The sequence below is a fragment of the Trichosurus vulpecula genome, chromosome 9, assembly GCF_011100635.1.
Source record: "Trichosurus vulpecula isolate mTriVul1 chromosome 9, mTriVul1.pri, whole genome shotgun sequence".
In the NCBI taxonomy this organism is placed as follows: domain Eukaryota; kingdom Metazoa; phylum Chordata; class Mammalia; order Diprotodontia; family Phalangeridae; genus Trichosurus; species Trichosurus vulpecula.
The window spans coordinates 2,764,451-2,778,107 of record NC_050581.1 but is presented as its reverse complement, the minus strand read 5'-3'; the positions used below and the strand labels follow the sequence as shown (position 1 = coordinate 2,778,107).

Genomic DNA, 13,657 nt, shown 5'->3' with positions numbered 1-13,657 from the left:
GAAAGTGCTGAGCACAGCATGTGTTACTTCAGTGCTACGTCAATGCTTGTTCCCCCTCACCCTGTTCCCTATTTCACCTGTTTGCAGTTAATAACTTAGATCAGGGCTTCTTAAACTTCTCCTACTCTTGATCCCCTTCGGAACTTCTTAAACTGAGGGTTGTGACGCACGGTTTAAGAAGTACTGATTAAATCAGTCCACTTCCATAAAGTTCCTCAGCAGTGTGCACAATTTTAACAGGTGTGCTTGGCTACATCTCAGTCTTTAAAGTCAGTTTAGAAATGTGATGAAGGTAAATGTGGTAAAGTTTTAGTTCTCTCTCCTTTGTTTTGCAGTATGAGTTCTCTCCACAGACCTTGTGCTGCTATGGTAAGCAGCTCTGTACAATTCCTCGTGATGCTGCCTACTACAGTTATCAGAATAGGTAAGCACCCAGCAGTTTTCCTGCATATTTTGAGGAAATAAGATCCTGTGACAAAGCATGCTCATCTCTTTGTAGCCTAACAGATAACATTTGACAAAAACACTTCAAAATTTGATTTACTGTCATTCATTCAAGCTCATGTCCTCTGTAGCCTTTAACATATTGTTTTCTCTTACGAAAGTTATTAAGTGTGGAACTGTATGACACTACTTTAAAATCATGTTCATTTTTAAGGCACATGTCTTTCTGAAATGCAGTAGTTTAAGAAGAAAAAAGACAAAAAATCTAAAGTTTGTAGTGTGTGATTCTTGTTAGTATTTGAGGTATATGTTAAAGAACAAGCTTATTGTGAAGGTCAAGTTCATTTTATATTTCTTAGATAAAATTCGAAGCAAAAATGCGAAGCCTTGCTTTGTCTTTCAGTGAGAAATCTGTATGTTTTATTATTACATTTTTAATAAGTACCACTGACAAAACATCTAAATATTGTATTGTTTTTCAACAGTAACTTTTAATGTTATTGTTTTGGTTGTTTGAGATATTTGAGAAGCATTTATGATTTTCTTAATATAATGGTTTTAGAGAAAATTGTCTTAAAAATCTTGAGGGAAATTTTAAAATACACACACACATACACACACACACTTTTACTTTTCTTGTTACCCAACCATCACAACATGCAAACACTTAATTTTAGATGTTTAGGTCATTTCCCAGTGTGTTTTAATTATTATTGTAGTGTGTGATAGTCCATAATGAAAATCAGATCCAGCCCGTTAGTTTTTTAACCTCCATTATTGAAACTAGAACTGGATTATTTTTGAGAGATGAGTAGGTCTCTGCTATCCATTTCTACAATATTGTTTTGCATTGACTTTGGCATTAAAGGGTTTTTTCAATAATTTTTAATATCAAATGGCATTAATAACAAAAAATTTCTCAAAAAAAGATAGCAAATATCTTAGTTGGAGAATTGGACCTTTTCCTATCCTATTTAGAGCAGTGTATTTAGGCTAAATAATCCTTTGCTGGGATTTTGATTTACTCTTTTTGTCAATTTGATTTCATTCCAAGTTTCATAAACATTTTTTTTTCAGATAAAATAACAGCTTACTATGTGCTGTATGTCAAATTCACATTAAACACTTTTATTACAAGAATGTCTCTAATAAATATTTCTCAGCCCTGTTGGACTACTTATTTCAAATATTATGCACTAAAATGAAATTATAGCAGATTGAAAAAGCCTAAGTATGTCATCAAAGGATACTGTAATTGAAATTTGACTCATGCAGCTATGTTTGTTAATATTCTGACCCATTTTTGGAGTTCAGAATGTATATTTTATCTTTTTTATCAATAAAAGTCAAATGTTAAAGCTTGGAACTATATCGGTTCCATTTAGATGTGAAAAGCAGCATGGAATAATGGAAAAGATACTACTAGGAAATCACAAGATGAGGATTCCAGTACCAGTTTTCTGGTACCACTTTGTTCCATTAAGCTTCAAGTTTTTTTCTTTTGTAAAAAGAGAACAATAACTTATAAGGATCAAATGTACTTTGAAATAAACATAAGGTGTTAATGGCAAGATGTTGAGGAAATTGTAAGAATAGCAGTTAAGTTAAACCAAAGCAAATTTAAAAGAAACCAAGCAGGTAATGTTTCAGCTGCTCCTGGTTTGATTGACCCCCATACATAAAGGCATCTCCCGAAGCCATTTACACAATGGTTTAAGTTCTTTTTTAAATTAATCTTTGTTAAACAAGTTAAAACTGTTCCCAAGTCACTTTGAATATTCCCTCGTCACAGTTATTTTGGACCACTTGTTCAGTTTTCATAGACTGGCCTTATTTAGATTCAGGATCCCCTCCCCTTTTGTAGAACTGATAGTGAAGAAATAGAATATTTCTATTAGTAATTTGTTGACAGCACCTAGCTCAGGGCCTGGCACATAGGCTCTTATAAATGTTTATTAATTGATTGATTAAGATTACTAGCACAGGATTATTAAGAATTTCTCTAGCTTTAGTTTAATGGCAAGAACACTTGATTTGGCTTCAGAGAATTATTAGTTTGGATCCTTTTACTGCTCCTTACTCCTCCTTTTGACCATGGGCAAGTATTTCACTTCTCTCTAGGCTTCAGTTGTCTTCTTTCTAAAAGCCACAGGATCTCTAAAGTCTCCTTCACCTTCAAATTCACAATCTTATGAAAGGCCCAGTTATATTTTTTCAATAGGACCTGCATTTAATATACTTTTATCTTATTCAGTTCTTTAGAAGAGTCTTTCCAACAAAATTTTGGGATATGCTAATTTACGGAAAAGCCATCTTTAACACTATGCATTTTTGGAATATAGAATTTATTTCTTTTAATTAGGTTGACATTTTAGTCATCAGCATGTCCTTTAGTAGGTCTAATACTTTTTCAGAAAATGATGTCCTTGTTAGACAATGAAGATTTATCTATGTTTACATTTTTTATTCTCAACTTGGATTACTTCTAGATACTTGTGATATTATTCCTCACAATTCTGAGTTCTCTGAATCCTAAGCTTTTGTGTACTAAGAATTAAAAGAGAGGATCTTGATTTAAATAATCAAGTGATACCCTTAATATATTAACTAATATGGAAATGTGCACTTTCATTTTTTCATAGACATTTTTTAAAAAGTCTAATAGTAATTCAGATTGGTACTGCCATATGTGTAGATGATGCATAACAATGACACACAAATTCCACTTTGCAGTTTTGTGATTCCTAGCTTCATCAGTACCTTTATTCAACTTTAAGGTAGAAAATACAAATAAGATACAAGTACATAGAACAATCTGCATTTGAAAACTTGTATTCAATTAAATTTCCCTTATACCAAGGTTGCCACCAAGCAATTGCATTGTTCAAATGCCAACATATATATTCTATACTTTTATGTGCTTATATACACACATACATTACAGTAGATTGTGTTAAGTTGTATTTTTCTTGTACATATTCATTAGGCTTTTCATAAAATAATGTATTGTGTCATTCAGGCTCTTCATTTATAAATTGACTCTGAGCCTTTGTGTGCTTGCTGGGCAGCTTCCCTTTAGGACTTTAAAAGATGAGAGATTATAAAATTTTTGAGATGTCTTTGTTGTACCTGAAACCAGCAGGCAGATTTCTTAGTCCTTCTAGGTTTCAGCTTCTGTCACTCTGTCCGTTTCTTCAGTTTTTTGCCATCTTAATTTTTTCTGGGCAAGTTCAAAAGTAGAAAACTCAAGAAGGCCAGCGAACAATTCAGTACCTAGCGTTCCACTGGCCACTCTATTTTTTTTTTTTTTTTACTGTGCATCAACTTGACCATTTGGTAAATGAAATTGATGATAGTTATGTCCCTCAGTTGTTTAGCTGAATTAAGTTCTTTTAGTGTGCTCTCAATGCAAACATAAAACATGTCTGTTAATTAAATGCATCTTGAAATCACTCAGACTTACATGTAATTACAATTTTGTTTTAAGCAATATAGTTTTGGTGGCTGTTCAGTTCTCACTTTCATTAGCCCTCCACTGCTGTGTGCTTGATCAAAAAACGGATTAGAATGCCCAATTCCATTTACTCTTTTGTGAAGGAGGGGGAACATGTGATGACACAGAGCTCTGGATTAACATAGTGTACTGGCTTCGGTGAGTCAGTCTGTAGTTTCAGTACTGTTAAATTCTTGCCTAGTGGTGGTGATGCCATTCTCTACGTGAAAGTTGCGTTAAAGGAATCAAGTCTCTTTCCAGTATGGTTCTATTTCCATGATATGTAAGCACGTTCACAAAGGAGTCACTAGGCAGGGTATTGCTATAGATGATTGATAAAAATGAAGACAGCATTTTTTTTTTTTTGCAGTAAAGTTAATCTCTTTTTTTCCTGGCCAGAGTTCATGTTCTTGGCAGAATTTAAAATCTGAGTTAGTATAAGTAGGAGATGCCTTTTGAAGAAAGATCTCACTTGTAATCTTCACTAATGCTAACGTTGTCTGCAGCGCCTCTGTCTCACTCCTTCCTCATCAAACAAGTGTGAAAAGTATGAATCATTTTGCATGTTTTAAAAATTCTACATTTCATTTATTGGCTACATTTGATTAGCTTGACAGTGAATAAAAAGAATGTTGCTGCTTTCATTGAGAATAGAATCAGAATCCACAAACGACATCTCCACAAAAATAAGCATAAGAAAGCAGTTTGACCACAATAGTTTGTAGCTATGTGTATGTGAGTGAGTGAATGGGGACCTCTAAGCTGCCGTTTTTTCATCCTGCAAATTGTTGGTTCAGTGTGGCACTCTGAGTCTTGTTACAGTGTCATTAATACTAATCGTTCTTAGCATCTTTTAGATGTAGCATTTGAACACTAAAACTGCATTTGATTGTGCTGCCGTCGCTGCCTTATCCTCATTCTTTGCTCATAAAATTCACCTTCATTAAGCCTATTTATTTTGACAGTATTCTTGTGAACCCGCCCTGCTTTATTGCAGCACTGACCTGCATTTTTGTTTAGTTTTTTCATTCATGTTTTAAATCATGTCCTTTCCAAACATTTAGTAGTTTACTTTTTTTTAATCGTCCTTATTTGACAACTTGGGCCCAAGCTCCAGATCATCTTAAGGAAAAAAAAATACTGTGTAATAGATAATTTTTTCAAATGCAGATTGTAACTTTACAATTATACTCTAAATTTGCTTAATTTGGATTGCCACCAAGTTAACATCAGTAGATTGCTGAGTATCTCAGATTGGCTACTGATTGGTCATGGGACCAAAATTCGTAAAAGTTCAGAATTGAATTTTAAGTCCTGAGAGATTGTTCATGTACTTACATATATTGTATTGCCTGTACAATATATTAATATTTTTCACATATACTTTTTTATAAATGGCTGGAAAGTCTCTGACCCTCTCAGTTGCATTTCTGTTAAATGTTTGTCTAGAATATGGATTTGGTTTCATTTGTATTGTAATCCAATGAGCTAAGCAGTTATATTAATTGTTTATACCAAATTAATGAAATTAATAAAAGCAAAAACCAGTTCTGGGTATTGAACATTTTCGTACATTTTAAATTATTAAAATTCTGGCTTAAGATTGAGACTAAAACTATAGAATGCTTGGTTTTCAAGCATAAATTTCATTTTTTTGTTAAAAAAAAACCCAAAAGCTGTTTTTAATCTTTACTTTTTTAGTCCCTTTATCAGAATATTCTAAGCAGAATATTCTGTTCAAAGCAAATTTGTTGAATCTCAAAGCCTGGAGTCATTTAAATTTTTCTAAATAATAACAAACTTCAAATTCCTAAATTTAGGATACACACAGCTTTAGTATTAACCAGCATCCTGCAAATCATTCCAAGTCTTTGAATCTGATTGACAATCTATCATTTGTTAGTGATGATGGCCTGTAATGTATGAAATGAGACCGAATGCTAATCAATGCTTTGCCTTGGCTTTCTGCTATGTGTTGTCTTGGTGTTTGCGTCTTACCTTTATGTCTGTGCTATTTGTTCCCTTCCCTGTTCTCTAATCCTGCCCTTCCCCACCTGCCCCCTCTGTTCCTTTTCATTGTCCTCACTGACCCATCAATCAACCAACAACGCCCCCCCTTCGTCGTGGTGATCTGCCCTGCTCTGATTGGTGGCTTCGTTGCTTGGGTGGCTGTGTGTTATGATGGACCAGTTCACCCAAGTATGGCCTTCTCGCTGACAGGTATCATTTCTGTGAGAAGTGTTTCACAGAGATCCAGGGGGAGAATGTTACCCTGGGTGACGACCCTTCTCAGCCCCAGACGTAAGTACTATCGTGATTTTCCTGTGGTTTTGAATGGTGTGATATCTCATATCTAGAGAGCTTTGTCAAGTATTCTCTTCTGGTTCTGGCTTGATTCGTTGCTATTTGTAAAATAAAAGGGAGTTCCCATTAAAATATGTTGCTGTGTGTATGTAAGAGAGTAAACGTCTCTTCCCAGTTCCTTAACTACAACATTTTCTACCATGAGGTCTATCTTCCCATAGCTTCTCTGGATATGGTGCTGCTTACTGTGCCTTTGAGACGATCCAGAAGAAACTGATATTCAATAAGTAGTACCTTAGAGAACCACGTAAATAACCTTTTCTGGATTGGAATACCATAGACTGGGGGGGCGGGTAGGAGAAAATGAACGGTGTTTTCTTTATCAACTCCCTCTTTGATTTAAAGTAGTAATTGGGGGTGAAGGGAAAATGTCCACATAGAGTTTGCGTCTCATAACACCGCTGCCATTCCTTAGATCTTTGCGCTACTAGGAAAGCGCGTAATGAACAGATAAACCTCAGGCTTCATTTTGAAGGCTCTGTAAATGTTTTTCTTACAACAGAGAGTTTAGTATCAATCACCAGTCTCTGCTCTTTCTCCCTTGGCCTTAGAGATAAAAAGATTTGCATTCAAATCCCACTCGTGATGAGTAGCTTTGTGGCCATGAACAAGTTACCTGTTGCTTGGGAGCCTCAGGCCCCTTTGTGAGACTGCTTTACTCCACTGTGGAGGGGTTTTGATGTTTGGGGGAGGGCATTCCCACACCAAGATCCTTGACAGGCTGATAATAAGAAGTCTGCCTACTGGAGGGAAATAAGGCATTTTAAAAGTAGTATAGCCCCTGCTATTTTTAATCCAATTTATCTTAGCTAGGTATGCACAAACAGTGGCAAAATGAGAACAAGAATTGTTTTAATCAGAGACATATTGGTTATTGTGATAGATACCTCATGTAACAGATTGTATAGGAAGATCTGACCGAAAATTCATGGAAGAAATGATCCTCAAATCCACTGCGTCATACTCTGCCTTAGTTGTGTAGTGGATAGAGTGTTGGGCCTGGAGTCGGAGAACTGAGTTCAGTTCCGGCCTTGGATACTTGATAGCTGTGTGACCCTTGGCAAGTTCCCTAACCCTCTTTGCCTCAGTTTCCTCATTTGTAAAATGATCTGGAGAAGGAAATGGCACAGCACTTCAGTATCTTTATCAAGAAAACCCCAAAAGGGGTCACAGAGAGTCAGTCATAATTGAAACAACTGAACAACAGCAATTTCATTTTGGTTGTATAAAAGCCGATGGGCCCTCTTGGTGGGATGGACTGGTTGGCTGATGACATGGTCTCTTTTCGTTTAGATTTCAGTTTCTCTACAGCTGCTTAAGAGTTTTAGGGGCCAGCCAGAGTGATACGGCACGTTAAGGGAAGTGGATAGGGTATAATAACTGAAAGAGTCCCAGTCTTGAAGGAAGGAGACCGTGCCTTTTACTGTTCATTATACCCTCAGTAAGCTACATAAATATACTTATCTGAGCTTCACTTTGCTCTTCTGTAAAATGGTTTCACTACTTGCCTCAAAGGATTTTTGTGAAGAAAGTGATTTATATAGGGTAATGTACTGTATAAATATTAGCTATTACTTTTATTGGTTTGTTACTCCCTAACTAATAGAAACTTGGCTTCAGGTAGCATTTCATGATAATGACTTGTCTTTCTTTGATGGGTTTTTTAAAGGACTATTTCAAAGGATCAGTTTGAAAAGAAGAAAAATGATACACTAGATCCTGAGCCGTGAGTATACAGCCATTTCTTTATGTTTAGGTGTTTCATTTTAAAATTGAGAGAAGACTGTTCATGATATTGGAGAAGTGTGAAAGTGTGAAATATATCATCATTGTGGTTGAGATTTCTTTAAGGTTTTTTCTTACACTAACATGAAGCTACAGTGAAATTATTTCTTAAGTATAAGCATTGCTCTATTGTTCCCAAAGAATGTATTTTTCAATACTATAGAGCATCTTTTAAATAGCAACTGGCTAATACTAGCCCCTCGCCATTAAGAAACCATTTTGTGTTGACCTTTTGGAGGCAATAATTTATGTAGCTTAAAGATATTGCTTCTATTTGAATGTAAGTTTTTACTTCAAGTAGTTCTGGGTCGCACATGTATTTGACAGGGCATTCTAATTGATGGTTAAGAAAGACTTACAAAAGTATCTGGTTGGGAAAGCAAAATTTTCCAAGAGAATAAGAAACAGGTTAGTTAACTTGGCCTTCTGTCATTGCACTTTCTCAAAGCCTCCTGCCTTGTTTTCTGTGTGTGCAGTGGCAATTGGGTGTAGTCAGTAAAGGAGCTCTTTGGCCTGGGAGTTTAAATGCCTGACTTCTAGTTCTTGTCCTGCCCCTGCCTTGTTTGACCTTGGCAGTCCCTTTCCTTCACTTCTCTGGATCTCATTTTACTCACATGAAATTTTGACTGATGAACTCTAAGACTTTTTGCACTTACAATTGTCTGTGATTCTAGGCTCCTTTTCAATAAAATCACAGCCATATATTAGTTAAGTTGCTTTAAAAGTACTTTCATAAAGCATTGCAGAACGTGGCAGCATTACGATCTGTTTGTTAGTAGTTGGTTGCTTATTTGGGAAAAGTGCTGCACACTGGCCCTCTCTACGAATGGTTTTATATTAGAAGGTGCCAGGTTCCTACATGGCAATTCCATTTTCTCTCTGGGGAAAATTCTGGTTTCCACATCTCTACCTCCTTTCCACGTTATGTGATTTGTATAGACTTCAAATCGGCATGTATGTTTTTTAAGATGATTCTTTTTTCTACCAGCCCCTCCCAGATTACTTGGATATTTTCTTTTACATACAAATGTAGGTTTTCACATATACGTAGAGAAGATATCCTGAAAGCCAGAGTCAACCTGGTTATAATTGAAACAATTTTTGTTAAGATATCATTATTAATATGAAAGATTATATAGCCTTTTCACAGAAAAGACTGCAAAAGTGACTCTAGCATAGGCAATTTAAAAACTTTAAATCTATAAAGTCTTATTTTTAAAAATATTACACAGCAGAATTTTCAGAATTAAAGTGCAGCTTTTCAAAACTGGACATTTCAAAATTTCGAAAGGGATTCATTCTTAATTCTAAATAGATTGTGCTAACATTATGAAAACTGTAATACAAAGCCATGTGTAGTTATATACTTACTAAATGTCTTTTGATAAACAGTGATAGTATTTTCTAGTAAGTAAATTATAAAATTTCTTTAAGAAAGGAACTTGACCTTTCTAACAATTCCCAAAGTGTTATAGTATCTCCTGGTAGCAATAAAATTTGCCTTATGTAAAAGTATGTGCAAGGCATGTGCAAAGAGTGTGTGTGTGTGTGTGTGTGTGTGTGTGTGTGTGTGTGTGTGTGTACATATATATATATAAACACCTTCTTAGATGAGATAGTATTATTTAGGAAAGGTTTTTGTTATTGTTAGTTTCTTCCTTAGAAGAATAAATGCCACATGTATTTTTGGTGTCACAAAAGTTTATTTTTACTTTTAAATCCTCAACTGAGGGTCCTTAATTGAGAATAGTGTGGCTTAATGGAAGTAACACTAAATTTGAAGTTAAGAGAATCTGATTTGAATCTTAGCTTCTCCACTTTACTGCTATTTGTAGTTGTGGGTAATTCACTTTTAATTTCTCTGAACCTCCCTCAATTACTTATTTTCAAAATGGAATTGAAAATTATACATATTAATTTATATATACACATACATACACACACATAGTTTTTCTCAAAGGGTGGTAATGAGAATAAAAAATGCTTGCTAACCATGAATTTCTTTAGAAATATGTGTTAGTCATAAAAATAGCTCATCTTGGTAGGTCCCTCTTTTGGGGCAGCTTGGTGGCACAGTGGAAAGAGTGGTGGGCCTAGAATTAGGAACACTCATCTTCCTGAGTACAGATCTGGTCTTAGATACTTATTAGTTAAGTGACCCTGGGCAAGTCACTTAACTCTGTTTGCCTCAGTTCTTCATCTGTAAAGTGAGGTGGAGAAGGAAATGGCAAACCATCTTGGTATCTTTGCCAAGAAAACCCCAAGAGTCAGACCCAGCTGAAAAAGTGACCAGACAACAATAACAGCTCCTGACGTTGCTTCTTCCCCTTTCTTTTTCCTCTATGCTCCCATCGTATGCCAAGAAGTTGACAATTCTTTGACCTGTTTAAATACCTCAAGTAGACCTTTTCCTTTTCTCTTTGTGGTATGGTTTCTCCTATAGTATGACTTGTGGCTGCCCCTTTCTCCTTCTTTAGAACTTTTTTTTACCCGTTTTCTGGACTCCTTTATCTATAATCCTTGAATTTGGGACTTTTTGCTTATATATAACCTTAAGGTACAATTCCCTTGTAGCGTTTTATTAATCTGTAGAAACTACTTATATATAAATGCTATTGGTCTTGAAAACATTATACTAAATCCTGAAAACCACACTCATTCTCATGTTCTTTTTTGGTAACTTTTTTTCTTTCCACGTGTGTGTTGCTTTGCCAAAGAAAAAGAAACTAAACTTAATATTTCCACTCATTTTTTAACCCATGAATTATTAGGAGAATAGAAAGTATTGGAAGGGCCTGGTCCGCAATATGTCACCTCATTGATAAATATTGATTATGTAAGATGTATGAAAAGTACATAAATGATTACAGGGTTTTATGAGTAAATAAGAGAATGAGTATAAAATCAATATTAAGGACATTAAAATATCTACAGTTGCGTGGTTCTGCTTGCAAGAATATTTGCTTTCTCTTTCTTCTAGCTTTGTCGATTGTAAGGAATGTGGCCGGAAGATGCATCAGATTTGTGTTCTGCATTATGATATTATTTGGCCTTCAGGGTAAGTCATTCTCTTCTCAGACTTAGATTCTGATAGGAAAGTTAATGAGGGGCTTTTCAAACTAAAAGTAGAACCTGTTTCTGATGTTGTCAGTGACTATATAACTTGTTCTAAATTTTATTTTCTTAGAATCCCATGTAGAATTTGTTAAAGGTGCAAAGCCCTCAGAATTTTAGTGCAACTTACTTTTATAGTAACCCCAAGACTTAACTTGGAAGAGTTTTTAATGTTGATTTTCAATGGTCAAGAAATATTCATACATCTGCGTAGATGAGGAAATGCTTTGTTGTTTGTTGCTTGAACAAACACATGCTGCACTGTATAAGGTTCTGCTAATTGTACCTGTCATTGATTTTATTTACAGCTTTGTCTGTGACAATTGCTTAAAGAAAACTGGTAGAACTCGCAAAGAAAACAAGTTCAGTGCTAAGAGTAAGTTTGTGGAAATGTTTTTTTTCTCTTCTGATTTATGCCTATTAAAAATTGTTTAGACACATGTTATTGCTGCCTAGTTTTCCCAGTGTTCTTTTATACACCTTCTTGAATACTTTTTTTTTATTCTGAGCATAACTAAAGTTAGTTCTCTCTTAAAAGGTTACAGCACTCTTTCTAGTTATGCATTTTTATTACTGTGCTTTTCTATAGTTATACTTTACCTTGCCTTTTTAGGTTGATCTTTGTTACATCTTTACATGACAACAGATATGACTTCTAGTAAGCTTTGAGTGAGATTGAATTTTTGACATAGGAGGGCTATTAGGAAGATCCCATTAAGGTAGCCAAAAAAGCAGATAACCAAATCCTGATGTTCCTCAGTCATCATCATCCTTTTATGAGACCAAATACCATATGTGTTCATGCTGTTTGGGATCAAAGTCATTCAGAGTGATTGCTAAGGTCCATTCCAAATCTGCGTCTAGACGCATCTACGTGTGAGTCCAAAACAAAGCCTCCACATTAAATTGTGTACAATCTGAAGCAGTTGGTAAGGTTCTTTTTGAATAGCTTACATATAGAACCTGGGTCTGGATCACCTGGCCTTTTTTCTTTTATCTTCTCGGTTCAGATTGCTTGCAGCTCTTAATGGCCAGCACCTTCAAATCAGCAGTTGGACTTGGAACATTGAATCTTTTGTATGGCTGTTATTTAACCATCAGTTGGAGAAAGGTTTTATTTGATTGTAACTACATGTAGCCATTCAGTTTCAATTTGTAGCATCCTTTTTGTTTTAGCATATTGGGAGTCTTTTCTCTTCTATCGTCACTTCATGGAGCTGGTGTTTATTATACGTCTTTCAGTAATTCCTTTAGTTTCACCATTTATTTTAATAACGTTGTTGTCAGCACCAAAAGGGCATCAGGTATCATTTATGTAGCTGAAAAATAGCTTAGTATTTCCTTTAGATTTTGATGACGTTGAATCCGTGTGTGTTCAGTTATCGCCACGTTTTTAATCTCCAACTGAGTTTGCTTTGTGAACTGCTAACACACGCTTTAGCGTGCACTCAAGAAATGAACGTGATTTTAGTATCAGTCTGAGCAAAAAAGAAATAGAGTAAGTCTCAGAAGAGATGGGGTAAGATTATGTTCTAAAACTAAATGCAGAGTCCCAAAACCCTTGACGCAGTTTTGCTAACTTAGTAAAGCTTCGAGCTCTACCAGGACTTTCAGGGCATGTTCTATAAATGAGTTTTTCACTACCCACTATGTTGAGTTATGTATAAAACTGCTTCTTTCTGATCATGAAAATAACTAGAACTTGAGATCAAGACAGACTAAAGCTAAACACATATGAAAGCACTTAATTATGTTTCACCAGGATCTTGGGATCAGAGATTTCAAATTAGAAGCCACATGGTCCAACTATTTCGATTTGCAGATAAGATAACAACAGACCTAGAGAGATGAAACAACTTGCTCAGGACCACAAAAGTGACGACCATAACGTTTGAGCCCAGGTCCCTGATTCCAAACTCAGGCTTTGTTTTGTTTTTACATTGCCCCTCACTGCCTCTGAAGTGTTTTTGTTGACGGGTCATATATCAGAACTAAACAAATTTGTTTTTTATACAGAAAGAAATAGAAAATATTCAGTTAGCTCCCTTTTTAAAAAACGAAGAACATAAAATAGCTCAGTAACCGTGATAAGTACTATTGTGGCTAGTTAAAGTTTAAGGGACAGGAATAGGATTAGAAAAAGAAGGGAGGGAAAAGAGGGGCTATTTGATTTTTCTTTTTTCGGTGAATATTCAGCCTTACTATTACTTTAGCTTATTTGGAACATTGTTAAAACCCATTGAAATGTTGGTAGACCACTGTTCGTGGTTCTTTAACTGCTTTAGTCCCTAACTTTAAAGGCTCTACTTTTAGTTCATTTAAACAATCATTAAGTGCCTCCCATTCCAATTACTTTTCCAGGAACTAAAGATGCAACAGGATAAACAAATGATTTCTGTCCTCAGAGAACCTATTAGAGCATGGAGATTTGTAAATACAAAATAATTTTATTCTAGG

The 13,657-nt window shown here is 35.2% G+C and overlaps 1 protein-coding gene across 1 annotated transcript in view; it reads left to right on the top strand.

The window, feature by feature from the left end:
- The window catches only part of LOC118831926 (CREB binding protein), a 169,090-nt gene that overhangs the window by 134,870 nt on the left and 20,563 nt on the right, over positions 1 to 13,657 (top strand). Inside the window, exons 19-23 of the mRNA XM_036739408.1 lie at positions 336 to 424; positions 6,158 to 6,238; positions 7,971 to 8,027; positions 11,067 to 11,144; positions 11,509 to 11,576. Coding sequence (XP_036595303.1) covers positions 336 to 424; positions 6,158 to 6,238; positions 7,971 to 8,027; positions 11,067 to 11,144; positions 11,509 to 11,576 — 373 coding nt within the window. The remainder of the gene's footprint in view (positions 1 to 335; positions 425 to 6,157; positions 6,239 to 7,970; positions 8,028 to 11,066; positions 11,145 to 11,508; positions 11,577 to 13,657) is intronic.